This window comes from Podarcis erhardii, assembly GCF_964252035.2.
Source record: "Podarcis erhardii genome assembly, chromosome: 3".
In the NCBI taxonomy this organism is placed as follows: Eukaryota; Metazoa; Chordata; class Lepidosauria; order Squamata; family Lacertidae; genus Podarcis; species Podarcis erhardii.
This window is the reverse complement of record NC_138507.1, coordinates 9807720-9834435: the sequence shown is the minus strand read 5'-3', so window position 1 is coordinate 9834435 and position 26716 is coordinate 9807720. Positions and strand designations below refer to the sequence as shown.

The following is a 26716-nucleotide window of genomic DNA, read 5'->3' as shown; positions in this document are numbered from 1 at the left end:
TACTATGACCACACTCCCCTCACTTTTAATGTGGTTCGGTCATAAAAGAACCACACTTGGTGAGACTCAATGTGATAAGAATTTTCAAGTCTTAGATATATAATAAATGTTCATAAATGTATCAACCAAGCATGGACAAAGATCAGCACAGGAAGACCGACCTGAAACCATTTTTGGCTCCCAAACTGACCAAATGTTTTCTCTGCAAGATCAAAGGAAAATGGAAAATCCTCCCCATTGTCATTTCCTTCACAAATCTTGTCTTAAGGGTATGTCTGTGTATGAATAGGGTGAGCCTGTGACCTGGCTCAGGAACTAAGTATTTATCATTACAAAAGACTGGCCAGGCTCCCCAGGGTATCCAATCAAGTAAGCATTAACAGGTAACCTGTCAGACTAGATAATGCACTCAGATTTCTGCTGTTGTTGTTGTTTAGTCGTTTAGTCGTGTCCGACTCTTCATGACCCCATGGACCAGAGCATGCCAGGCATTCCTGTCTTCCACTGCCTCCTGGGGCTTGGTCAAACTCATGCTGGTAGCTTCGAGAACACTGCCCAACTATCTCATCCTCTGTCGTCCCCTTCTCCTTGTGCTCTCCATCTTTCCCAACATCAGGGTCTTTTCCAGGGAGTCTTCTCTTCTCATGAAGTGGCCAAAGTACTGGAGCCTCAGCTTCAGGATCTGTCCTTCCAGGGAACACTCGGGGCTGATTTCCTTCAGAATGGATCGGTTTGATCTTCTTGCAGTCCACGGGACTCTCAAGAGTCTCCTCCAGCACCATAATTCCAAAGCATCAATTCTTCGGCGATCAGCCTTCTTTATGGTCCAGCTCTCACTTCCATACATCACTACTGGGAAAACCATAGCTTTAACTATACGAACCTTTGTTGGCAAGGTGATGTCTCTGCTTTTTAAGATGCTTTTTTAAAATTTCTGCTGTAGACCGCCTTTTCTGTGATGTATGTATGATGTATGGAGGGGTGGTCTAAAATTTCTATATAAGGGCAGGCACACCTTTGTTCTGGGTTTCTCCTCCTTTCCTGCATGTGAGGGGAGCACCCTGTTGCAACAGATCAATAAAGATCAGACTTACTAGCTGCTTTGCTTCTCAATATTCTCTGTTGGCCTCTGTTATTCTCTCCTACCAATAGGGAACCTACGTAAGGACTCTATATGGGCTCTTGGATGCCCCATAAGGGAAAAGGGCAGATTTTTGTTTACAGCACCAAAGACCCATCCATTTTGAGATCCTGTTTCCTATGCACAGCAAGCCATTTGCATCTAGGAAACCTACATGCAGGACAACACAGTGGTAGTAAACCCTGTAGAATGTCTGCAGTACCTGTACTGACAGGTGTTGCCATAAGATTGACATCAGGCCAAGTTCCCATCTAGTACAGCCATGACTTCTAAGAAGCCCATAAACAGGGTAACATGGAGATGGTCAGTCTCTGTCCAGGAAGGGTGTTTTTATTTGTTAAAATATTTTCATCCTACAGCCTTATATCTTTCAAGGCAGCTTACATTACAATTTACAAATAATGCAGAACCACATACTGTATCAGGGCACATTAAAGCACACATAAAGACATCTGCAAACAACCTCGCCCAGCAGTTTCATGTAGATGGAACGGACTGTCCTGTGGTCCTTGGGTGAAGGGAAGTATAGAAATTTAATAAGTAAATAATAAATTAAAGCACGTTGAAGAAAATAAGAGCTTGGCTGTACTCCATAATGTGTCAATTGTGCCATGGAGCATTTAACTCGCATTTCCACTTTAGAGGGTTATCGCAGCATTTGGTATCCAAAGCTGCTAAGTCTGTTGTTATTTTTAATTTTGTCTCAAGAGAAGCAACAGTATTGCATTCCTGCTATTTTCTACCCCTGGTGTAGGTCCTCTACTAGAATCAACAGTTGTGTTTCAGTCCCAAAACCAGGCTAAAAGCCAGACTGAAATGGGTACAGACAATCCGTGTAATCCCAGAATGCTTGGAGTTGAGCCAATTTAGAAACTGGATAGACTATCTAGCTCTGAAGGTTAATTCATGTACCATGAATCTATATAAGCCTTTAAAAAAAACCAACAACAACAACCCATGAACAGTCCTGCTGGGTCAGACTAAAAAGGACAAATTAGTCCAGCATTCTGTTTTCAATGCTGGAAAACCGGTATTTCCAAAATAAAAGTAGAAAAGTGGGGCATGAAAATAGCCTTCCTTCATTTTTTGGCCCTCGTTAACCTATTAGACGCGGGTGGCGCTGTGGGTTAAACCACAGAGCCTAGGACTTGCCGATCAGAAGGTTGGCGGTTTGAATCCACATGACAGGGTGAGCTTCCATTGTTCGGTCCCTGTTCCTGCCAACCTAGCAGTTCGAAAGCACCTCAAAGTGCTAGATAAATAGGTACCGCTCTAGCAGGGAGGTAAATGGTGTTTCCGTGCACTGCTCTGGTTCGCCAGAAGCGGCTTAGTCATGCTGGCCACATGACCCGGAAGCTGTACGCCGGCTCCCTCAGCCAGTAAAGCGAGATGAGCACCGCAACCCCAGAGTCGGCCGCGACTGGACCTAATGGTCAGGGGTCCTTTACCTTTTTAACCTATTATTTAACCTATACTGCCTCCATATGTGGAAGTTCCATCTAGTTCTTATAACTAGCGGGTGCAGAAAGTAACAGCTGCCAACGTGTGCCTTGGAGAAAGTGGTATATAAATGCAATATAATAAATAAAATGCAGACACCATTAAACTGGGGACTAGACACATTCATGGAAGACAAGTCTCAGTGTCTAGCATTCCTTATGGTTGTGTACTACCTGCAGTATCTGAGGCAATATGCTGCCTCTAAGGCAGGGGTCAGCAAACTTTTTCAGCAGGGGGCCAGTCCACTGTCCCTCAGACCTTGTGGGGGGCCGGACTATATTTTGAAAAGAAGAACGAATTCCTATATCCCCACAAATAACCCAGAGCTGCATTTTAAATAAAAGCACACATTCTATTCATGTAAGAACATGCTGATTCCTGAACCGTCCTTGGGCCAGATTTAGAAGGCGATTGGGCCAGATCCAGCCCCTGGGCCTTAGTTTGCCTACTCATGCTCTTAGGACTAGGGAACGCTAGCAGAGAGTGCTATAGTGCTCATATCCTAACTTGTGGGCTTCCCAAGAGCATCTAATGTGAGAACAGCTTGTGGTCTAGCTGAGACTTTGACCTCATCTTTCTTTTGTCCGCGAATTTGCCTAACCCACTACAGTACTTGATTTGTCATATTCCTCCATTTAGAACAGCATTCTAAACTGACTCAGGTCACCTAGTGGGGCATTTTTCTCTGAGCTCATCCTACAGCTCTCCTGCAATAGTTTCAAAGGCCAACACACAAATGCTGGTGGCCGCATGGAAGTTTCCCAGAGGAGTGGCACTCCCAGAACCTGCATTGCTACTGGTAAAAGCACTTAACTGATGTTTTAAAAAAACATGTCACAAGAGCCCCGTAGGAATCTAGTGTGCACTACCACTTACTTAGGGGACGCGGGTGGCGCTGTGGGTTAAACCACAGAGCCTAGGACTTGCCGATCAGAAGGTCGGCGGTTCGAATCCCCGCGACGGGGTGAGCTCCCATTGCTCAGTCCCTGCTCCTGCCAACCTAGCAGTTCAAAAGCACGTTCAAGTGCAAGTAGGTAAATAGGTACCGCTCTGGCGGGAAGGCAAACAGCGCTTCCGTGTGCTGCTCTGGTTCGCCAGAAGTGGCTTAAGTCATGCTTGATACATAGCAAGTTTCTGCTTATGAACCAATATGGTGCAGCAACTAGACTGTTGGGAAGGGATGCAGGAAATTCCAAACCAGCTTCCAGCATGAAACACAACCTGGTTCCTCTTGGTCAAACCATCTCCCATCTGTATTTTCCGCCCAGAAATATTGTGAAGCTGATATGGTGCTTTAAGCTCCTTGGAAGCAGTAGAGAAGTTGCCAGCCACACTTCTAGTTTACACTACAGTATTTAGTGGAACCCGTGGCTACACAAAATAGTAAGCATAATTGGAAATACAGTGGTACCTTGAATTACAAACGCCAAACCTGGAAGCGCGTGTCCCAGTTTGCAACCTTTTTTTTTGGATTACAACCCATTTTTTTTGGATTACGAACAGGTTTTTTGGAGAGGCTCCCTTGGCGAAAGCGTGCCTTGGGTTACAACCTATTTTGGTTTACAAACGGTCCTCCGGAACGGATTATGGTTGTAAGCCAAGGTACCACTGTAAGCCAAAACTGTCTTATGCATTTGCTTTTGCAGCTGGACCAGCGTGACTTTTTGCCTTTAGCCTATTAAAATGCTTCCAATGGTTTCTATGCCATTTGAATTTTCTCCAGTCACCCGTTTTGCTCGTTTCCAAAGCAGAAAAAGCTGAGACATGCTACTTATAAACCAGCAGAGGTAGGCATAGTTAGAGGCATAGGATTGCCCCCACGGCAGGTGTAAATTCCAGTGACCTCAGTAAAACATGCATGGGATCAGGCTGAATAACTACAGGACCACTGGTAAGAAAACAGTATTTGTAACTATACCGCCTTATGTTCCTACCTTTTACCGTTACTTTGAGATGAAGGTACAACTGCTGAAAAGCCTGCGAGATTTATTTCCTAAGTGGGACAGTAATTCCCCCACATCTAACAGAATCTTATTTTTCCCCTTGTGCTGTGTTTGATGAATATTAGGGTATCACAGAATTAAAACTCTAAGCCTCCTAATCAAATGAGTTTCAGTTTCAGTTGCCCGCACCTATGTACATCCATGAATAAGACGAGCTCTATTTTTTTGAACCAAAAATTAAACCAATCAATCGATCTTTCAATCAAAAAGATTCCGGTTTTGTACTGCTTGAAAACTCTTTAATGAAGTTAAGGGAGACTGATTCCATCGTCTTGGAAACGAACCAGAATCAGTAGGCAAACTAAGGCCCGGGGGCGGGATCTGGCCCAATCGCCTTAGAAATCCAGCCTGCGGATGGTCCGGGAATCAGCATGTTTTTACATGAGTAGAATGTGTGCTTTTATTTAAAATGCATCTCTTGAGTTTTTTGTGGGGCCTGCCTGGTGTTTTTACATGAAGAGAATGTGTGCTTTTATTTAAAATGCATCTCTGGGTGATTTGTGGGGCACAGGAATTGGTTCATTCCCCCCCCCCAAAAAAATAGTCTGGCCCCCCCACAAGGTCTGAGAGACAGTGGACCGGCTCTCCCCTGGTCATAGTGTTACTTCCTGCTGAGGTGGGGGCCTCTTTCTCGCTCACCTCATCTCCGGGCCATGGGCTCCCTGAACTTGCCTCAGCTCCTCTTTCCTGGCAGCCCCAAGCAAGTGAGCGACAGACCAACCCCTTTGGTCTCCACCTCCTCAGCACCAAGTATATTGAGCTTTTTGGGGGAAGATCGGATCACCAAGAGTTACTAAGCTTTTTGTGGGAGATGGGCAGTTCCAGCAGCTTCTTCGCAGCAGCCAAGGGAAGATTATTTGCTTATTTTTTTTTTAACACCTGCGCACTGAATATAAGATGACCCCCAATTTCGAACTAAAAATGAAGCAAAAAAATTGTCTTATACACAGAAAAATACAGTAGTTGGCGACGGCTTAATTGTGCTTTGCAGTGTGGGAAGTTGCTTCAAACCTGAAGGTGAGCTACGGATGGCCTTCATGGCAGAAATGGAACTTCTCTTACGGTCAATACTTTAACAACCCTTTAATCATTATTCTTTTATTTGGCTCACTGGATACATTACTTGGAATTGTATGTAGGGTCAGATGCCCCACGGCACACTCAATTCTATGAAATGTCAGTAGACACTAATAATGGAGAATGGATTCTGGATTCCTCAGGAGCAAACCTGTATTAAGTGATGCACTCAAGAGGGAAGAAAAAAGGTACACTTGTGAGCTTTACTCCTGTGAAAGGATGTTTCAAAACACCTGTTTAAAATCTCTAGTACATCTGACATCTTATATCGGTAGTAGCAGGTAGCAAATATCAGGCTGGGGTGGTGGTGTTTGAAACAGAAGACAGCTGCGATTTTTAAAAACACACAGGATTGATCAAATAAGAACATTTTTATTAATAGGGAAGCTGTTTTTCTGCAAGAAGAGACACTGGGCAGAGCAGAAAGCCTAGACAAGCAGTGCATGGAACTTCAGAGTAGCCTTATTTATATAGTAACAGCTACATTAAAAACAACCCATTTCCTTTCAGACAAGGATACTACGCTAAGGTGCAGTTTTGTGTTTTCTCTGCCAAAGCAGGCAAGCCCTGCCTCTGCCCAACCCAGGCCCTATTGAAATCCCTTCATGCTAAAGCAGAAATCTGTTCCCAAAAGGAGGATCCATAATTAAGGGTGGAATATACACAGTTCAGGCACCCCATGGGCCTCATCGTGCCACCCTCAAGCTGCGAGACATGGTTTCTAAACCTTCAGAAATCACTGCTGTACTTACTCCCCCCTATTCAATAAGAGCTCCATGAATCCTCAGGATGCACTTGAAAATGTCACTGACCCCCGAGGAGCTGTTCCGAAATAAATTTTTGATCAGGTGATAATTTCACTAGTAGGACGCCATCACTAAATTTATACATTCAGGAAATTATGTATAGTATACTGCAAAAACACAGTAAGACATAAATCTGCCCACAGCTGCTCAGGAAGGTCCATTGGCTCCCAAGCTTCGGAACATTGTTCTCTTCCTGCTCCAGTCCATGCGAGACAGAGGAATTATTGCTTTTCTTCCTTCTGATCCCCAGAGCTTGAAGAGCTTCCTGAACTCTCAGAACTCTCCCGCTCGGATGCCATCTGAAGGGGGGGGGGGGGGAGCAGTGTTAGCTCAGCAGGGCACCGACTAACAGGAGGATGTAAGAACAGGGCTCCTTATTTCTTGCTGGCAAGCTGAGCCACAAGGAAGTGTGTCGACTGGCAAAATATATATATATTTACTTTTGCCAAGTGCTCAAATAAATTATGGAAATTTGACATCTTTATCTGCTAGTCCAATCAGCTGAGCTGAGGAGACTGCAATCTTCTCCCTTAATCACCAGATCTCAAGATGCAAGCATTCAAAACTTGTGCTACATTTTTTTTCTTCCGATCACCTCCCATTCCTAAGGTCAGCTACGATCAGCTAGTACTGGCAATGTCTAGCAATCTCTCTCATGGTTTGACCAAGTAGTTTTGCTTACTTTTCGTTTACCCAGCTAGTCTTTCACTTGCTAAGACCAGGAGCATACATACAACTGGAAATTCCAAACCAGCTGCTCTTGCCCACCCTAATAAATAATAATACATTTATTGTCAATGTACAACTTGTGTACAATGAAATTAACTGCGCCCTCCCCCCAATACACTCCGGCACATGGCCCTCCTACCTTTTTATAGGCCATTTCAAAGAGTTTCAGGGATGCTTGCTGTAAGGTGGATGCTGCCTGCCTGATGTTCTCGCCGGTTTCGCTATCTTTACGAGCTAGCAGTTCTCGCATTTTCGCAATTTCTTCTCTCAGTTTGTTGCACTGTGAAGCAATTGCAGAGAAACACATGTTCATAACCCTTTCGGCATTTATCAAAGCGGATCTTGACCTCAATAAAGCCACACAGTCTACAGTAATTAGAAGGTGCCATCAGCTGCCAGGGTGGAGGGTATTTTATGGGTACCTTCAGCAAGGGGGAGGCCATGGAAACCCATCTGCCTGCCCTTACCCCGTTAGTTAAAAAAATAAATCACTTGCCTAATAAGTTTTTGTTCTCCTGGGTCTTGCTGCAGGGGACTAAAGTTTAAAGTCTATTTATTCGATTTCTATCCTACACTGGTGCCTCGCAAGACGAAATTAATTTGTTCCGCGAGTCTCTTTGTCTTGCGTTTTTTTCGTCTTGCGAAGCACCCCTATTAGCGGCTTAGCGGCTATTAGTGGCTTAGAAAAAGGGGGGGGAGGGAAAAACTCGCAAGACGTTTTCGTCTTGCGAAGCAAGTCCATAGGGAAATTCGTCTTGCGAAGCACCTCGAAAAACGGAAAACCCTTTCGTCTAGCGAGTTTTTCGTCTTGCGGGGCACCACTGTACCCTTTCTCCAGGGAGCTCAAGGTGACATACATGGCTCTCCCCCACTGATCCTCACAACGAGCCTGTGAGGTAGGTTAGGCTGAGAGACACTGAGTGGTGGTCCAGGGTCACCCAGTGAGCTTCATGGCCAAGTGCGGATCTGAACCGTGGTCTCCCCAGTCTTAGCCCAACACTCTAACCACTACACGAGCTCTCAGACATGCACAGACTGCCAGAAGCATCAAGGTCAGCTCTCTATCATATTTAAAAATCAGTTATTTATTCTAGCGAGTTCATGGCTTGCGGGCACAGTGAAAAGGTAAAATGTGCTGAAATTAACAAAAATAATGAAAACGTGTCGATCAGGCTTCCTCAACCTCGGCCCTCCAGATGTTTTTGGCCTACAGCTCCCATGATCCCTAGCTAGTAGGACCAGTGGTCAGGGATGATGGGAATTGTAGTCTCAAAACATCTGGAGGGCAAAGGTTAAGAAAGCCTGGTGTAGATGCCGCTGTTGTGATCAGCTTCCCTCCCCACTGGTCTCCTAGAACCAGACGTAGTATGATGAGGGCGGAACAGAGACAGGCACATTGGCGTAGTCTCAGATTGCTTGGGAAGGACTTGGGAGAGATAGCAGCTTCATTGGGGCAAGATCTATCAGGACAAGTTGCTATGCTCACTATAGTCTCCTGAGTCGACCTAGTTTCCCTGAATAGAGTCAAGTTCATGGACACCATGTGATTTACTGCCAATTTGCGCCAGACAGCCTGAAATGTTGTCATGCATGATTACAGCTTAAACCATGAACATCGCTGCATAGCTGCCTCACCTTCACTGGCAAAGCAGCAGAAAAATCAGTAGGTGGAAGAAGCAATCAGGGACTGTAATGTTTGCTTTGCACTAGACCACCACACAAAATCACCAAATTTTATTACTCTAATGGATGGCTAATGAATTTAGCATCACCACTAGTTATTAAGAGAACAGAACAGCATTTGATTCTCATAAGAATTCCCTTCCCCCAAGTTGATTTGGCCCCTTCATGGCTTTTCCAGCAACCTTTCTCACACAGGGGACACTACCCCAATATAACAAAGCTTACAAGATTTTCTCTTTTTAATTTCTTGGGAGAAGTCTGCATTTATTATCTCTGCCAAAGGCTTTCTGGAATTAAAATTAAAGATCATAAATGGTTTTAAAAGCCTTTTCTCATTATCGTAGGCTGCTTAGTTTCTCCGGTGATAAATTAGCACAGCCAGGAAATTGCTGTGTGAAGGATTATACAATTTAGAGAGCCATCGTTTTGCACATTCTGACAAAAAGAGGAAGCAAATTCAGTACATGCCCAGGCAGCGTGTCAAATCCATACACAATTAATTTTAGACTGAGACAAAGGAAAACAATTCGTTTAGTGCAAGGCAGAACACCTACCTCATCAGCAGGTAGCTGATCTTTGAACTCTTCCATTTTGGATTCTGTATCATGGATTATTCCTTCTGCCATGTTTACAGCTTCAACACGTTCCTGTATAAAACAACAACTTTGGTGAAATACCCCATTTGTGCCGCTAACACTGCCATATCAATGAGGATCATGAAGCTGACACAGAATTAGGCATCTAATTATATTTCACCCAATTGTATCTCTTCGGATGCTCAATCATTCATTGATCTGTAAGCAAAAATTGCTCCAATTCTATCAACTCAAGGATTTTGAAAAGCGAGTGTAGCATCTATTTTAGTTTGAGGACCTAGACATCTGCTCAAAAGTTCTCCAAAGACATAACTGCATTGGGAATCAACATTTCAGTCTAAAGTCATCACTGCAAAGTTACCTTTCTTCGTCTATCTTCTTCTGCATATTTTTCTGCATTTTTCACCATATTCTCAATATCGTCTTTGCTAAGACCACCAGAAGACTGGATCACAACTACAGAAAAATGAAATGGTATTTACACCTCACATTTGTATAAAAATTGCCAAAACTGACTTTCTGCAATCCGTATCTTCAATTAGTTTGTTCTCTTGCTTTTTCAAGAGCTATAGGCCTCCTATATTATTTGACATTTTCTACTATCTGATGTAGTACTGTCATTTTTTAGAACAAGAGTGCTTATGTAACAGATCTCAAAGCCAGGAGAGACAAGCTTCTCAGTTGTGTTGTGCTCAGTTAGAAATCTTCCACACGTGTTTTCAGAATGATGTGTTGATAATAACATCACTGCACACACTTGATTGGTTCTGGCCATGAGCAAAGCTCAGAGATCTTACCAAAAGCTTCTAGAAAAGAAATTAAGCTCAGATGGGAACTGCAAACTAAACAATGGCCATGTTTTATAGCTTGACAGAAGTTGCACACTAGTGTTTCCTTTCTTCTATTTTTCCTTCCTTCCCATGCTTTCATGATAGTCCTTTACTGTGCCTGTCTGCCATAACGATTCCATCTGTTCACATTCCCCCTGCCCTCCAAAGAAGCAACTATCTAGCACACTCACTCTGTTGCTCCCGTCCTGTGCCTTTATCTTTTGCAGAAACATGAACAATTCCATTGGCATCAATGTCAAAAGTGACCTCAATCTGGGGAACTCCCCGTGGAGCTGGCGGAATCCCAACCTAAAATCACAAGGTGCATTGTTGATAACCGAGAGGGTACAATTACTAATAAGATTTGCGCTTCCTTATTAATTATGCAATAAACAGTAAGTATTTGAGATCAATTGCTGATTCTACTTGCTATTCAGTGAAACAAACTAACACTGAAGTAGTACTGTACAATCTAATATTGATCCCTGATCAGATGTCAAACAGATGAACAACTATTTGACTTTTAGAAGACATCTGAAGGCAGCCCTGTTCAGGGAAGTTTTTAATGTTTTATTGTGTTTTTAATATTTTGTTGGGAGTTTCCCAGAGTGGCTGGGGCAACCCAGTTGGAAGGGTGGCATATAAATAACAAGATTATGATGATTTCCACAACTCCTTGTAGTTGGCATCCATCTGCCTTGGAAGACAATGCAAGAGTGCACCTTTGGTAGTAAAGTCAAAATGCTGGAGTATTACAGCGCCTGCTGTGGCTGTACTGACTAATACAGGAAAAACATGCTTTATTGCAGGTGGGGTAGATGAAGGTATCTGGTTTTGCTGAAAACCCACTTGCAGGTTAATGCTTATTTGAAGGAGGATTTTCACTCAATGAGCACATGCTTTGCATGAAAAAGGTTCAAGGTTCAATTTCTGGCATCTGTACGCAGGGTTGAAAGACGTCTAAGAGAGTTGCAGCCAGTGTAAACAGTACTTAGCTAGATGAACACAGTTCCCTGTGTTCTTATGCTACTTTTCTATGCTATGACTACACACTTACACCCATTCATAGAAATGTAGAGAAATACCCAATGTCAATCAAACTCCAAGTAGACCCACTTATTTCAATGGGTCTACCCTGGCTATGATTTAGTACAGCAAGTCTTGTACAGAAAATCTGCACATGACAATGGCAAAATTAACGCTACAGTTCATTTTTTCCAAGTATTGTTAAAAGGAGGTGCTAATAACTTAGCTAGGCTGAAAAAATAATGAACTCTTCTAACATGTTCTGGGGTTGTTGTTTTTTTGCTGCAGAAAAGGTTTGTTCCTGTGCAGCCATGTCTTTCAACCCTAGTGGGCAGAATGAAACTACTTCCTATAATTTTCATACCATCACGGCAGATCGAAACAAACTTACCAAAGTAAATTGGCCAAGCAGCTTATTGTCACCAGCCATTTCTCTCTCACCCTGATGCACTTTGATCTCCACCTGAGTCTGTCCATCAGCAGCTGTAGAGAACACCTGTCAAAATGAAACACATTTGGTATCAGCAGGGTTACACAGCAGTGTTGTGCGATTAAAAATAATAGCTGAGGGAAAAGCAAGAAGAATAGAAGGTAGCCAAACCAATAAGAAACAATGTAATTTCTTCCAAATAAGTAATAATAATAATAATAATAATAATAATTTATTATTTGTATCCCGCCCATTTGGCTGGGTTTCCCCAGTCACTCTGGGCGGCTTCCAACAAAACAGTAAAAATACATCAAAATGTCACACATTAAAAACTTCCCTGAACAGGGCTGCCTTAAGATGTCTTCTGAATGTCAGGTAATTGTTTATCTCTTTCACTTCTGATGGGAGGGCGTCCCACAGGGCGGGCGCCACTACCGAGAAGGCCCTCTGCCTGGTTCCCTGTAGCTTTGCTTCTCGCAGTGAGGGAACCGCCAGAATGCCCTCGGCACTGGACCTCAGCGTCCGGGCAGAATGATGGGGTTGGAGACGCTCCTTCAGGTATACTGGGCCGATAGTACTACAACTATCACAGCCTCTAACTTCTTAGCTACTGGAAAGTATAATATGTACTAGCAAATGACTGAAGTTCTGGGGGAAAGTATCTTATGCCTTAGAGTTGTAAGACAAAGCAGTGCTCCCAATGGATCTCCTACTTCCCCCACCCTTCCCAGCAACCTGTCTACATAGCTACAGTGGTGCCCCGCAAGACGAATGCCTCGCAAGATGAAAAACCCGCTAGACAAAAAGGGTTTCCTGTTTTTCGAGGCGCTTCGCAAGACAAATTTCCCTATGGGCTTGCTTCGCAAGATGAAAACGTCTTGCGAGTTTTCCCCCCCCTTCCCCCCCTTTTTCTAAGCCGCTAATAGCGCTAAGCCGCTAATAGGGATGCTTCGCAAGATGAAAAAACCGCTAGACGAAGAGACTCGCGGAACGGATTATTTTCGTCTTGCGAGGCACCACTGTATTGTTAGGTTCTTTGGGATAGCTCAGTTGGTAGAGCCGGAGACAATTAATCTCAGGGTTGTGAGCCCCACAATGGGCAAAAGGGTCCTGCATTTCAGGGGGTTGGACTAGATGGTCCCTACCAACTCTACAATTCTAGGATTCTTACATGACTGGGCAGTGGAGGAACAGCTTACGAAAATCTTCATTTTTTTCTATACTGTCTAAACCTTTGAGCACAAACAGCAAGAGAATTGATGACCTCCAAAAGACCAAGAGGAATAGGAAGGAATGCTTTAGGGGCAGGGACATAGCATAAACCATAGAAGAACACACAGTACCATTTCACATAAAGCAATACGCAAAACACTGTCTCCCATACACACGCATACTCTCCTACCTGGCTCTTCTTGGTTGGAATAGTCGTGTTCCTGTTGATGAGCTTAGTGAAAACTCCTCCTAGCGTCTCAATACCAAGGGAAAGAGGAGTCACATCCAGCAGCAGCACATCAGTGACATCACCAGCCAGCACGCCTCCCTGGATGGCAGCACCAATAGCAACAGCTTCATCGGGATTAACTGCTTTGCTAGGAGCCCGGCCAAACAAGTCCTGGACAGTCTGCTGTACCTGAATGGATACATAAGACATGCAAGCCTGTTAAGTTTTTTTTTTTGGGGGGGGGGGGCAGAGGTTTAGAAATGGCAAAAAATCCCACTGAATCTGCAGGTTACTCTACAGTGGACACATTCTCAGTTTCCCTCTAATTCTAGGAACAACATGCAGCCCACTCTGAATAAGAAACAGAAGCTTTGAGATTTATATACAGTGGTACCTCGGGTTACATATGCTTCAGGTTACATACGCTTCAGGTTACAGACTCTGCTAACCCAGAAATAGTGCTTCAGGTTAAGAACTTTGCTTCAGGATGAGAACAGAAATTGGGCTCCGGTGGTGCGGCAGCAGCAGGAGGCCCCATTAGCTAAAGTGGTCCTTCAGGTTAAGAACAGTTGCAGGTTAAGTTCGGACCTCCGGAACGAATTAAGTACTTAACCCGAGGCACCACTGTACATCATTGCACATATCTGCAGAAAACCACCACCATTAACTTACAGGAGACAAATACAGCCTTCTCATATGCCAAGAGAAATAAAATTATAAAACACTTGCCTTCTGGACCCACAGCATTCTTTTATATAACAATCAGCCCTATTCAGTTATTCCCCCCCCCTCCAGACGATGGACTTGCCCCAGCCTCCCGGCCATCCTCCGTAAGTTGGAGGGCTAGCGTCTCTAGTAGGCAACCTACAAGAACAGAGCAGGCTCCCCACTGCACACAGTCACCCTCTAACATGTGAAGGATGAACTGGGCATATGATAGGAGAGGCAGGCTGAGTGCGTTTATTCACACTCTATGTGATTAACATGGGACAGAACACAAGACTTGGATAGGGCCAAGTGCTGTGCCTTCAAACGACAGATATATAATAATAATAATTTTTATTTATACCCTGCCCTCCCCAGCCAAGGCCAGGCTCAGGGCAGTTAACAAGCAATAATAAAAACAAGTTGAATGAATACAGCTTAAAAACAAGATTAAAATACAACATTAAAATATTGAAACATTAAAATGCAGCCTCGTCACAGGAGGAGAAAGGAAAAAGAAAGAGGGGGAGGGAATCAAATTGGCTCCAAGCCAAAGGCCAGGCGGAACAACTCTGTCTTACAGGCCCTGCAGAAAGAAATCAGATCCTGCAGGGCCTTGGTCTCATGAGACAGAGCATTCCACCAGGCCAGAGCCAGTGTTGAGAAGGCCCTGGCTCTGGTTGAAGCTAATCTAACTTCCTTAGGGCCCGGGACCTCTAGGGTGTTGCTATTTATGGACCTTGAGGCTCTCCGTGAGGCATACCGGGAGAGGCAGTCCTGTAGGTACGAGGGTCCTAGGCCGTGAAGGGCTTTAAAGGTCAAAACCAGCACCTTAAATCTGACCCCGTACTCCACCGGGGGCCAGTGCAGCTGGAAAAGCACTGGGTGAATATGCTTCCATGGCAGAGACCCCGTGAGGAGCCTCGCTGCAGCATTCTGCACTCGCTGGAGTTTCTGGGACAGCTTCAAGGGCAGCCCCGCATAGAGCGAATTACAGTAGTCAAGCTTTTGTCCACAAACAAAGGGCACAGCAGCAAACCAACAGAATAATCTGAAAACAGGAGGACAGAGGCTTGAAAGACAGAGGACACTGTTCTTCTCCTGACCCTTCAGTGCCTCAGCGAGGGCTTTCTGGAGCCTTCAACCATCAAGCATAAGCCTCTGGGCACACATTGCCTCATTTATAACTTAAAGAGAGATACGCTGGTGAGCTGGGAAGGAAGCCCAAAAGCAAAGACCTCAAAAAACAAAAACACAAGCAACTCCCCCTGCAAAACAGACTTTAAATTCAAGCTACCAAGGTTTTAGCCGCAGTTAAACTTTAACAGGCAAAGTCACGAGTGGCATAGGCAACAGAAAGGTAATGTTCATTTCATGCCAACACCATCTGCTGAGTTGCCACTCACTCCAGTCACTTTTGCTGTCTTAAGAGTTAAGCAAAGTCCAAAGGGCACAACTGATGATATGGGGGTCCCAAGTATATCAAGTCACAGGAAATCTATTATACCTTAGGCATCCGGGTCATGCCACCAACTAATATAACTTCACCAATGTCGCTCTTGCTGACTTCAGCGTCCTGCATGGCTTTCTGGCAAGGTGCTATTGTCCTTCTGATCAGATCGGCCACAATCCCCTCAAACTGAGAACGAGTCAGCTTCATATTCAAATGCTTTGGTCCTGAAGCATCCATTGTAAGATATGGCAAGTTAATGTCTGTCTGCAATGCAAAGAAAGATCAGCCATCAGAGATAAATAAAAAACGAACAGCACCCTTTCTGATCTGACTCTTTCCTCAAGTCTGTAAAGGTAACCAAATTGTTCTTCGTATTTATTCCGTCCAGACGAAGAATCAAGGACTTCTTTCAAACCAAATTTTTAACACACCAACTCAAAATTTACAATAATTGTTTAGTTAAAACAAATCCTTTGTTGTTACAGGGAAGATCTCTGGCCAAACAGCAATGCTTGACTGCAAAGCTTGAATAAAAAAATGTACTTGTCACACAGTTAAGATCACTAGAACAAGCTACTGCTCACTACATGAGCTACATTTATAGGATATGGCACTTATCTATTACTCTGGCCAGAAAGAAAAGCTATTTATTTTTTCTCAGTAATAACTAATTCCCTCGGAGCACTGAAAAAGGCAAAACCACCAGTCACCAACATTTGGGGCTTCTCCAGTCACTGTATTGTACATGATTAGTAGTTTACGCATCTGGCTAGGCTCTAGGAATTTCCCCCAAAGCAACACTTCCATTAGAGTATTATCACATTTATCCAGGACTGCAATACTTCCACTACTGGGGAATACGCCCCACCCCTTGATAGTGCTTTTGCTTGGAGTGAAATAATTCATTTACTCACCTGGACTGAAGAAGAGAGTTCACACTTTGCTTTTTCTGCGGCTTCCCTCACCCTCTGTAGAGCCATGTTATCTTTAGTTAGATCAACACCTGTCTGGAAAAGGACAAACAACATGCTCATAGTATTTTATTGTGACATAGCACAGAATTACAAAACCCACATTCTCTTACACGTTCAATATTTGAAGTGGCTCTTCAAAATCACATGTGCTTTATAGCACTGACAGTACTAATTGCACATGTTACCACATAAACAGCACAGTACAGTCATACCATGAAGTTGAACGGAATACATTCCAGAAGCCCCTAGGACTTCCAAAATGCCTGGAAACCAAAGCGCAGCTTCCGATTGGCTGCAGGAAACTCCTGCAGCCAATCGGAAGCCCCGTTGGACGTTTGGGTTCCTAAGAACGTTCGCAAACCAGAAGACTCACTTCCGGGTTTGTGGCGTTTGGGAGCCAAAACGTTGGATTATCAAGGTGTTTGGGATCCAAGGTATAACTATATTACCAACAACTTAAAAGGCTTTGCAGTGTATATGATGTAACGCATCAGAGATTTACCTGACTTGAGCCAATTTACTAATTTTCATTGTGTTAACGGATCTTTAAACAGCGAGGCTGGGAATTCTCTTTCCTTCATTCTTTTTAATTAACATTAGAACTAATGTGTCTGTTCTTCACTCCAGCTACTAATACTAGACTAGCTACATCTTGGTACACAAGTGCCCTCTCTGTTGCCAAGCGATCATTTCCAGTCCCAGTTATGTTCTGCTTCTCAGGTGCGCATCATTCTTGCCCGAGCTACGTTTAAGGGGAAAAGGTAAACCTTTCACTGCCACAAAATGAATGCTAAACGGTACTGGATGCTAACTAAATCTGGCAGTGCTGAATTGCCTATTAATGTCAACATTATATAATCCACTCAGCGAGCACCCAAGCCTTTTCTACATAGCACCATCAATTTACTTCAATGAATTTGGATTGGCTGTTCACTAAACTTTATCTGACAAAACTAACAAAACGAGACTGACAGTTGACCACATTTTAGTTGCATCCGTAAAGAAAGGCACTGCACTGAAACTGTGTGCTCTGGGAGAGGCTTTTTCTTCTACATCCACTCCAGCCTCAAACAGCCGTGCAAGGATGGAAAGTATAGCTGCCATTATATGGCATGGCGATCCATGGCTCATGACCATGCAGGCAACATGTGTCAGGGAGCCATAGCCAAACACAGCGCTACAGCACACATGGACCTTGTGCCCCTCCCCCTGCAAGTATTCAGATACATGTCTCCCCCAGCTTCATACTTTTTGTGAGGGAAATGCAGCAAACATGTCCACCACTGTAAAATGTGTACTGCCCTTCAGAGAGTTAGGTAAAGGGACCCCTGACTGTTAGGTCCAGTCGTGGATGACTCTGGGGTTCCGGCGCTCATCTCGCTTTACTGGCCAAGGAAGCCGGCGTACAGCTTCTGGGTCATGTGGCCAGCATGACTAAGCCGCTTCTGGCGAACCAGAGAAGCGCATGGAAACGCAGTTTACCTTCCCACTGGAGTGGTACCTATTTATCTACTTGTACTTTGATGTGCTTTCGAACTGCTAGGTTGGCAGGAGCAGGGACTGAGCAACGGGAGCTCACCCCGTTGCGGGGATTCGAACCGCCAACCTTCTGATTGGCAAGCCCTAAACCACAGAGCCACCCGCATCCCTCCACAGTGCCACTGAGTTAAAATGTACTAAACACACACATCACGTGCCTTCCCCCTGCTTATGTTCAAGAGGTGAAGAAGTGTTTAAAAGCGAACTACAAGGGGATTTCAATAAGGCCAGTGGCAAAGGAGCAGAGAGTGCACAGCTTTATTGTCTTGGAAACCAGCGTGGCTCTTCTAATAAAGTTAGATCCATGCAGGTCTCCCTTTTTTAAGGTTAAATGAACACTTGAAAGAGCTCTCTGCTGGTTCCTTCATCTCCAGACCATGAAATACAAGCGACTTACCTCTCTTTTGAAGTCTTTCACAATATGCTGCAACAAGGCCTGGTCAAAATCTTCACCGCCCAAGAAAGTGTCACCATTGGTGGACTTGACCTCAAAGACTCCCTTCTGAATTTCCAAGACAGAAATATCGAATGTGCCACCACCCAAGTCGTAGACTGCAATACTAAGGGGGGCGGGAGAGATAAATGCATTATCACCTTCAGTCCTGGGGGACCATCAGTTTCCTCTTTTTAATCAACGGCTAACATGTTAAAGGCGTGAGGCTGTTGCAAGTTGCTTCATTTCATTACTTGGAATCTTAAGATTTCAGAGGATGTCCAATTTTTGCCACACTGTCTATTTAATTTTAATCCAACAAGCAACTTGTTGAAACAGAAGCTTGTGAAGGCAGGTATCAGGAATTAATGGGTTTATCTCCTTCTTGGCATGAAAGCCACTGTACTCTGCTTAATAATAATAATAATAATAATAATAATAAATTTTATTTATATCCCGCCCTCCCCAGCCGAAGCCGGGCTCAGGGCGGCTAACAATAATCAAATAATCAAACAATCAAATAGTCACACATTTAAAATATTTCATTATAAAAATTAATTAAAATCAAATTAATGGCAACCGATTAAGCAAGATTCTGTGCAGGTTGCCAGAGGAGGGAGTCAGGCTGCGCCCTGACCAAAGGCCTGGTGGAACAACTCTGTCTTGCAGGCCCTGCGGAAAGATGTCAGGTCCCGCAGGGCCCTAGTCTCTTGTGACAGAGCGTTCCACCAGATTGGAGCCGCAGCCGAGAAGGCCCTGGCTCTAGTTGAGGCCAGCCTAACCTCTCTGAGGCCTGGGACCTTGAGGATGTTATTATTTGCAGACCGTAGGTTTCTCTGTGGGGCATACCAGGAGAGGCGGTCCCGTAGGTACGAGGGTCCTAGGCCGTATAGGGCTTTAAAGGTTAAAACCAGCACCTTAAACCTGATCCTGTACTCCACCGGGAGCCAGTGCAGCTGGCTTAGTTGCATGGAAGAGAGAATGCCACCAATTTCAGAGGTTGCCCTACATCTCTGCTTACAGGAATATAATATTTTGCTATACTGAGCACAGAGGACTACATATGAAAGTATGCTCGAAAGTCAGTTCCATTGTTTGCCTAAAAACTGGAGGAAGCTGCCCGGAAGCTGGCAATTCATTTATCTGACCTAAGAAACATGAAAGCAATGGAGCTCAAAGACAGGAAGCAGGGTTTTATATACTTACACTTTGTCTTCAGACTTATCCAAGCCATAAGCTAGTGCTGCAGCTGTTGGCTCATTTATCACCCTCAAAACATTCAATCCCGCAATCTGCCCGGCATCTTTAGTAGCCTTGGAAAAAAATAATGGCATGTTAAAACATTGCTTGATTACAAAGAAGGCCTATGTTTCCTCTGCAAAACAGCTTTTGAGAGAACTCTTGTAAAGCAACTATAATGGGGAAGTGGTATAATTCAGTGGCTAGAGCATCTCCTTTGCATGCAGGTTCCATATCCAGCCCCAAGCTTCACATATCCAGCCCCCAAGCTTCACTGAGACTGCCCCTTTTCTGAAATCCTAGAAGCTGCTGCCAAGTCAATGTAGACAATACTTAACTAGATGGCCCAAGGGTCTGATTCAATATAAAGCAGCTTCCTAGGTTCTTAATGGAGTCACATGCATTTTGGACTTCAGGCATTAACATATCCATGGAGAAATATATATGGAAAAGTGTTCATGTATACTACTGCAGCAGAAGACAAGATATTGAAAACAGCCACACAGATGAAGCAAATTGAGATTTCAGCAACCTTACCTGCCTCTGAGAATCATTGAAATAAGCAGGGACCGTGATGACAGCATTTTTTGCCGGATGCCCCAGGTAATTTTCTAGTACGTAAAAAGCATCATTTAAAATAGGTTCATATATAGACATGTCAAAGCAGAGGTTCCAATCTGGATGGCTTCCAGCTAATGAAATGATTTAGACTCTATGAAAGATTGGGGGGTGGGTTTGCTTTTTAAACTATTTGTATTCTGACCTTCCTCCAATGAGTTCAGGGTGGCATACAAGAAACAGTCCCATTTCCTCCTCATAACCACCCTCAGGGTAGGTTACACAGAGTTTCTGACCGCGTTCCTAATATTTGGATTAAATTTGAATCCGGGTCCCTTTCGTTACAATCTGACACACTAGCAAATCACCTACAGTAGCTCTGTTAAGTAGAGATAAAACATGGAATATTTTCCTGTGTGTTACCCCTTTCCTCATCAGGATGTTGTTGATGCTTAATGTTTTACTATGTTTTATATACAGTGGTACCTCGGGTTAAGAACTTAATTTGTTCTGCAGGTCTGTTCTTAACCTGAGGTACCACTTTAGCTAATGGGGCCTCCTGCCGCTGCTGCGCGATTTCTGTTCTCACCCTGAAGCAAAGTTCTTAACCCGAGGTACTATTTCTGGGTTAACAGTCTGTAACCTGAAGCGTCTGTAAACTGAGGTACTACTGTATGCTGTAAGCCACCCAAGGTGGCTGTGGAAGACTATGCATGACTGCCAAGTACAGGTTTATGAAATGCATACTATTTCCCCTCCTTGGGCATACTCATTGCCTTTCTCCTCTTTCTATTATAATCCTTAATAAACTTATTTCATTTGAACCCAGGTCTTGACAGGATTCTCTACCACCAAAGGGAGAGAGCTCCTCCCATGCTGCCCACAGTTCTTAAGTCAAGCAAAATGCTTCAAATTAACAGAAAGTAAGAGGGCAAGATGAGCTAGTACTGGACCAGTGTACACTGTGGAAATTTAGCTGGGAAACCCACTACAATCTGGTAAATAATCCATGGGTCATGGGCACCTCGTTGGTGTGGGGATGCTGGGTCCCTCTACTTCCCACACTCCCAGCTCAGATACTCTTACTGTACAAACCTGCTGTCTCCTTCATCTTCATCAATATGAAGGCACCAATCTGGCTTGGGGAATACAGCTTTCCATGAGCTTCTACCCAGGCATCACCATTAGAAGCACGGACAATTTTAAAAGGAACGTTTTTGCTGGAAGTACAAGTATTTTTAAAAGGTTACAGAGCCTGTGTCAACAAATCAATCATGCAACATCCCCATCACTCCACCGGCATTGTTCTTTAATGAAGCAACAAAGCAAGCAAAAGGACAACTTTAAAAGAACAAATGTTGCATTTCTATAAAACCATCTCTAGACTATTATACGACAGAGACCCTCTAGTCCAAAGTCCAATCTTGGTCTGGAAAATTGGCCAGTGAAGGCCACTTTCTTTCAATTGTTTTATTCTGATCATCCACAACTACATTTGGAGCTTACAAAGTGCAAATATGTTTAGGTTTGCAGCACAGTTTGCGTTAACAGAAAATATAACTTCCTTACATATCCTTCTGCACTTCCGAATCATCATATCGCCGCCCAATTAGTCGTTTTGTTGCATAGAATGTATTGGGGGGATTCGTGACGGCCTGTCTTTTAGCTGGCATGCCAACCAATCTCTCACCATCGCTTGTTAAAGCTACAACAGAAGGGGTCGTCCTGGCACCTTCTGCGTTTTCCAGCACCTATGCAAGATAAAAGAATATGCAACAGTGACTGTAGTCGAAGCAGCAGAAACTGGGTTTTTCTATTTTATCATCAGGAAGGGTTGGTTTCTATTTAAGACTATAAGCTCCTTTGTGGAGAAGGTTCCTAGAAAAATGGGGTGTACATTTTAAGAAACAATGAAGTGGATAAACAATTATTTCGAACTCACCTTCGCTTGCTTCCCTTCCATGACTGCCACACAAGAGTTGGTCGTGCCGAGATCAATGCCAATGACAGCACCTTTGATTGCTTCTGATCTGAAAAGATAAATTTAAATGTATTTTAAGCAAGGAAATGTCTACCTTCCATCGTACCACAAAAGCAGCAAGTCTACTACTGTTCTTCCAGCTGTGTCATAGTTAGAATAGTGACTGCATTATAGGCAGTACAACAAAAAGATCAAGGCCATACTTTATCTTGTCCCTAATCTATGCCAAGCACGCACTTCAGCATATTTAACAAACTCACATATTTAACTACATTTTAACTGATTCCAGCTTTTCAAAGGCAAAGTTATGGTTTTGGCCATCACTACTCAGAAAAACAGAAGAGCTTTACAATGGGGGCTTCACACTAGATCCTATGACCCTTTCAACTACTGCTGTTTCACACAGCAGTATGCTGAGAGACAACTGGTAAGGCAATTGTCCCCCCTCATCACTAGCCAGAGAAAATTCAGGATTGACCCAGGTTGCTTACAGCAGTGCCCTGCACCCTAACAACACAAAGCTATCACCTACCGTGAATTATAGATCTGTGAATTATAGAGGGAAGATACACTCTTCAAAGATGTACATAGAAATTCTGACTTTAAACCTCTCTGGGACAATACTGCCTGAAGAGCTTTTAGAACCAAGGTAGATGAACCATAGAGGTTGGGTCTATCAATTGCCATTAACCTGACAGATAAATGGAGCCTCAATGTTCAAATGCTGCATGATGACAGCTCTCTTTCTTTGTATAAATCTCTTCTTAAAGCCAACCTTTGCACTGAAGATTTTGGCATAATTTCCTACTTTCCTTGCCCTGGAATAATTACACTATTAGTTTCCTGTTCATTTCCCCCTTGAAATCCCTTGGCGCTGGGATCCATCCTCCTGCGTTTTGTAGATGGTGATATATTAAAGAAAGAATTATGGAAGACACTAGGATTTAAGTTTTTTCTCCAACCAGAACCCATGCCCAAGCAAACCGCTAAATTTTCATGTCAGTATTAACAGATTTCAGAAAACCAGTGATCTACACAAACTGAAATTCTCAGATTTTTATTTTTTCTTGAGAGCGAGACTGAATTTCCCAACAATTACCTTTTTTTTTTTTTTTTTACCAAAAGGAAACAGTACGAAGGTTAATACTTGTTTGGCATACGTGCTCCCAACTTATGAGCCAGTCTCACCATAAATTTCCAGTTCTGTCACCCGCCATTTCTTTTTAGTTATTGTCTTTCTTCCCTCTACTTTTGGAGAAAGAGCGCTCAAGAAATGTTTGGTCTTCACACCACCCATGGGTTCTTAATAGGACTATAGCTTTCCCAAAAGCAAAAGCTTTGAATGCCTACAATCTGAGGAACGAGTTGCCATCTTTGTGATGCTCCTTTTAATATTGAAGTAAAACTTTGCTTTTGCACTTTCAGTTCACACTGTCATTTCAACAAGACAAATAATGCTAGCTTGTTCAGCTATGTTACTTACGCATATTGCCTGCTTGTTACAGATCTGAGGATATCTTGACTTACGCCATTCCAGAAAACCTATAAAACAAATGAAGCTAATGAGATGTATTCATAAACAGCTACTATATATCAATGAAAATAAACCACCTTCTGCCACCACTCTTACTGCTCTTAAAACTCAAAAACTTGTCTTCCTACAAGAAGACTGCAGCAGTTAAAAGCTTGATGATGGCTTCAGCTTGGCAAACCTCCCGACTTCTGTAGTTTTTATTGCCCTACCTGCTACAGCTCATTTACATTCTGATCCTATGCATGTTAACGAAGAGGTCCCACTGAGCTGGATGGAACTTACTCCTAAACAAGCCCACACAGAAATTCAGCCTCATGAGCTATATCAAACAGACCTGAGCAAGCTTGCTTTCCAGGGGCAATTCCTTACTAAGATGTAATCTCAATCATACTGCTTATCAGTTCCCAAGCATCTCCCACCTTACCAATTACTACTTCAACAGAAGCTAGTTTGGTCATGGTATATGCAGGTCCCAATCATTCTAATCCACCAAGGCTAATTTTGCTGCTCCCCACGTCCTGAAAAAACTTGATTTTTAACATACCCTTTCGGATTCTTATCTACCGTGCTAAATAATCACTGTACCTACTAACTAAAGCATGGGTAGGCAAACCAAATTGGCCCAATCGCCTTCTAAATCTGGCCTGTGGACGGTCTGGGAATCAGCGTGTTTTTACATGAGTAGAACATGTCCTTTTATTTAAAATGCATCTCTGTTATTTGTGAGTTTTTGTGGTGTTTTTACATGAGTAGAATGTGTGCTTTTATTTAAAATGCATCTCTGGGTGATTTGTGGGGCATAGGAATTGGTTCATATTTCCCCCCAAAAATATATAGTTCAGCCTCCGACAAGGTCTGAGGGACAGTGGACCAGCCCCCTGCTGGAAAACAAGTTTGCTGACCCCTGAACTAAAGGGCAGAAAGCTCAGAAAGAAAGGGGGCAGCTGTGCTACTCCCTTTAAAATAAAAAAAGGTCCAAAATCCAGCCTTGCAGCAATACTTATTATTAGGTAAAGGGACCCCTGACCATTAGGTCCAGTCGTGACCGACTGGGGTCTTGGCGCTCATCTCGCTTTATTGGCTGAGGGAGCCAGACTACAGCTTCCAGATCATGTGGCCAGCATGACTAAGCCGCTTCTGGCGAACCAGAGCAGCAAATGAAATGTCGTTCACCTTCCCGCCAGAGCGGTACCTATTTATCTACTTGCACTGGCGTGCTTTCGAACTGCTAGGTTGGCAGGAGCAGGGACCGAGCAATGGGAGCTCACCCCGTCGCGGGGATTCGAACTGCCGACCTTCTGATCGGCAAGTCCTAGGCTCTGTGGTTTAACCCACAGCGCCACCCGCGTTATTAGGCCAACCAAAATAATCAGGAAACGGTGCAGAACCGTTACATAAATTATTCGGCGCGTTACATAAATTCTTTAATGGAGATGCTCCCCGCCCCCCCACCCTCCCCGCTTTAACACACGTGCTCTCCTCACTGGATGCCTGAACCAAGCCCTCAGGCCCTCGAGCCAGGCAAGGATCTGACACCCAGCGGCAAAAGAAAACTCGTTTTCTTTACCCCCGACCCTCCCCCTCACACGAGCAAATATATATATATATATATATATATATATATATAATAATTTTAAAAAGCCGGTCAGATTTCACGAAGCACGTGTCTGCCTTGACACACGTGTCCTGCGCGACACGCGTGAGCCGCGGAAAGGTCGTGGGAACTAGCCGGTTTTGAGCTCCACCCCCACCCCCACCCCGCCTGAAGGGCAGGGAACGGGGCCCTTCCTTTTCTGAGGGGGCTCCCGACGCCCTTGCCCTCCTCCCCTTTCCGCTCGTCCGTCCGTCCGTCCGTCCGTCGCGCCTTCTCCTTCTCCGCCCAGGGCGCCTCACCTGAGCAGGCCCTGCGGCGGCCCCTCCGCGGCGCAGAACCAGCGAGCGGGCGGCAGTCAACATGGTGGCGGCGGCGGCGGCGGCGGCGTCGGAGGCCTGAGGAGAAGCGGAGAGAGCTGCGCGCGGCCGCTTGCGGGGGCTTTCTCGAAGCCTCTGGCCCACGTGAGGGAGGCGAGGGGGCGTGGCCCAAGCCCTCGCTCGCTCGCGCGCACGCGTCGTACGAGGGAGGGGGCCCTCCGCCTTCTCGCGGCCGTCTTAGCAAAGCGCCGGGGGGGGGGGAGAAACGCCCGTGTCAGGAAACATCCACCCACCCACCTATACCCGGGTACCGCTTTGAAAGGCACCAGTTTCTTTTTGTAAGAGGTTTTTTTTTTGTTTTTTGTTTTTAATTACCACTCAAAGAAAAGTGCCGCATCAGGCATTTTCCTAGGACAGCTTCGTGAATGGGCCCTTGCGGGGCGGCAGCGGCCGCGCAACGCCTCAAGGTCAAAGATGGCTTGATTGACGCACGACGGGAGGGGGGGAGGCGGGACCGGAAGCAGGCTTTTTCACAGGGGAAAGAGGGGAAAGCGCGTTGTTGCTCGGGGATTTCTAGGCGCGCGTGCGCAGTTCGCAAGCGCCTGACGAAACGGGCTGCAATGCTGCGTGCGCGGCTTGACGTAATGGGATGTGCTAAATGTGCAGAGTTAGGACTGGTCTGCTAGAGGTCGCCTCTGCGAGGTCGAGAGCAGAGGAAGTGATCAAATTCTCTACAGGGTGGCCATGGCTTTTAAAAATTTGCATCCCCCAAAGTCCCTTTTAAATGGCTTTTTAAAATTTGCATCCCCCAAAAGTCCCTTTTAAATGTACATTTGACGAACCAGTGTCGGTTTTACATATAAGCTAAACAAGCTATAGCTTAGAACCCCACTCTCTTGCCCCCCCAAATACTTATTTTTTATTATAAATATTTAAATTTTATTAACATATAAAACATAGACATTTACGCAATACACATACACAACGCACTGCCTTATTTTCATAACATAAAACATACTGTGATACGAATTTTGAGGTCTTGTAAAGGTAAAGGGACCCCTGACCATTAGGTCCAGTCGTGGCCAACTGGGGTTGCAGTGCTCATCTCGCTTTACTGGCTGAGGGAG

The 26716-nt window shown here is 44.4% G+C and overlaps 1 protein-coding gene across 1 annotated transcript; it reads right to left on the bottom strand.

The window, feature by feature from the left end:
- Window positions 1-6073: 6073 nt before the first annotated feature.
- Window positions 6074-25741, bottom strand: HSPA9 (heat shock protein family A (Hsp70) member 9). The gene is made up of 17 exons (XM_081855558.1): window positions 25572-25741; window positions 23628-23686; window positions 22106-22193; window positions 21733-21914; window positions 21259-21383; window positions 20143-20216; window positions 19573-19679; window positions 18331-18493; window positions 16335-16427; window positions 15475-15684; window positions 13224-13451; window positions 11783-11887; window positions 10557-10674; window positions 9897-9991; window positions 9494-9586; window positions 7396-7536; window positions 6074-6826 (listed from the first exon to the last, which is right to left on the bottom strand). The coding sequence occupies exons 1-17, from the start codon at window positions 25632-25634 to the stop codon at window positions 6749-6751; spliced, it is 2022 nt and encodes a 673-aa protein (XP_081711684.1). The 5' UTR covers window positions 25635-25741; the 3' UTR covers window positions 6074-6748.
- Between the last annotated feature and the right edge of the window lie 975 nt (window positions 25742-26716).

What these genes read in the sequence shown, in the direction of transcription:
- HSPA9 (XM_081855558.1), bottom strand. Translation starts at nt 25,634, where the DNA reads ATGTTGACTGCCGCCCGCTCGCTGGTTCTGCGCCGCGGAGGGGCCGCC. An exon ending in CCGCCGCAGGGCCTGCTCAG is followed by an intron (nt 23,687 to 25,571) that starts GTGAGGCGCCCT and finishes TTTGTTTTATAG; the next exon opens with GTTTTCTGGAATGGCGTAAG. An exon ending in TTCCAACCAAGAAGAGCCAG is followed by an intron (nt 11,888 to 13,223) that starts GTAGGAGAGTAT and finishes TCATTTTGACAG; the next exon opens with GTGTTCTCTACAGCTGCTGA.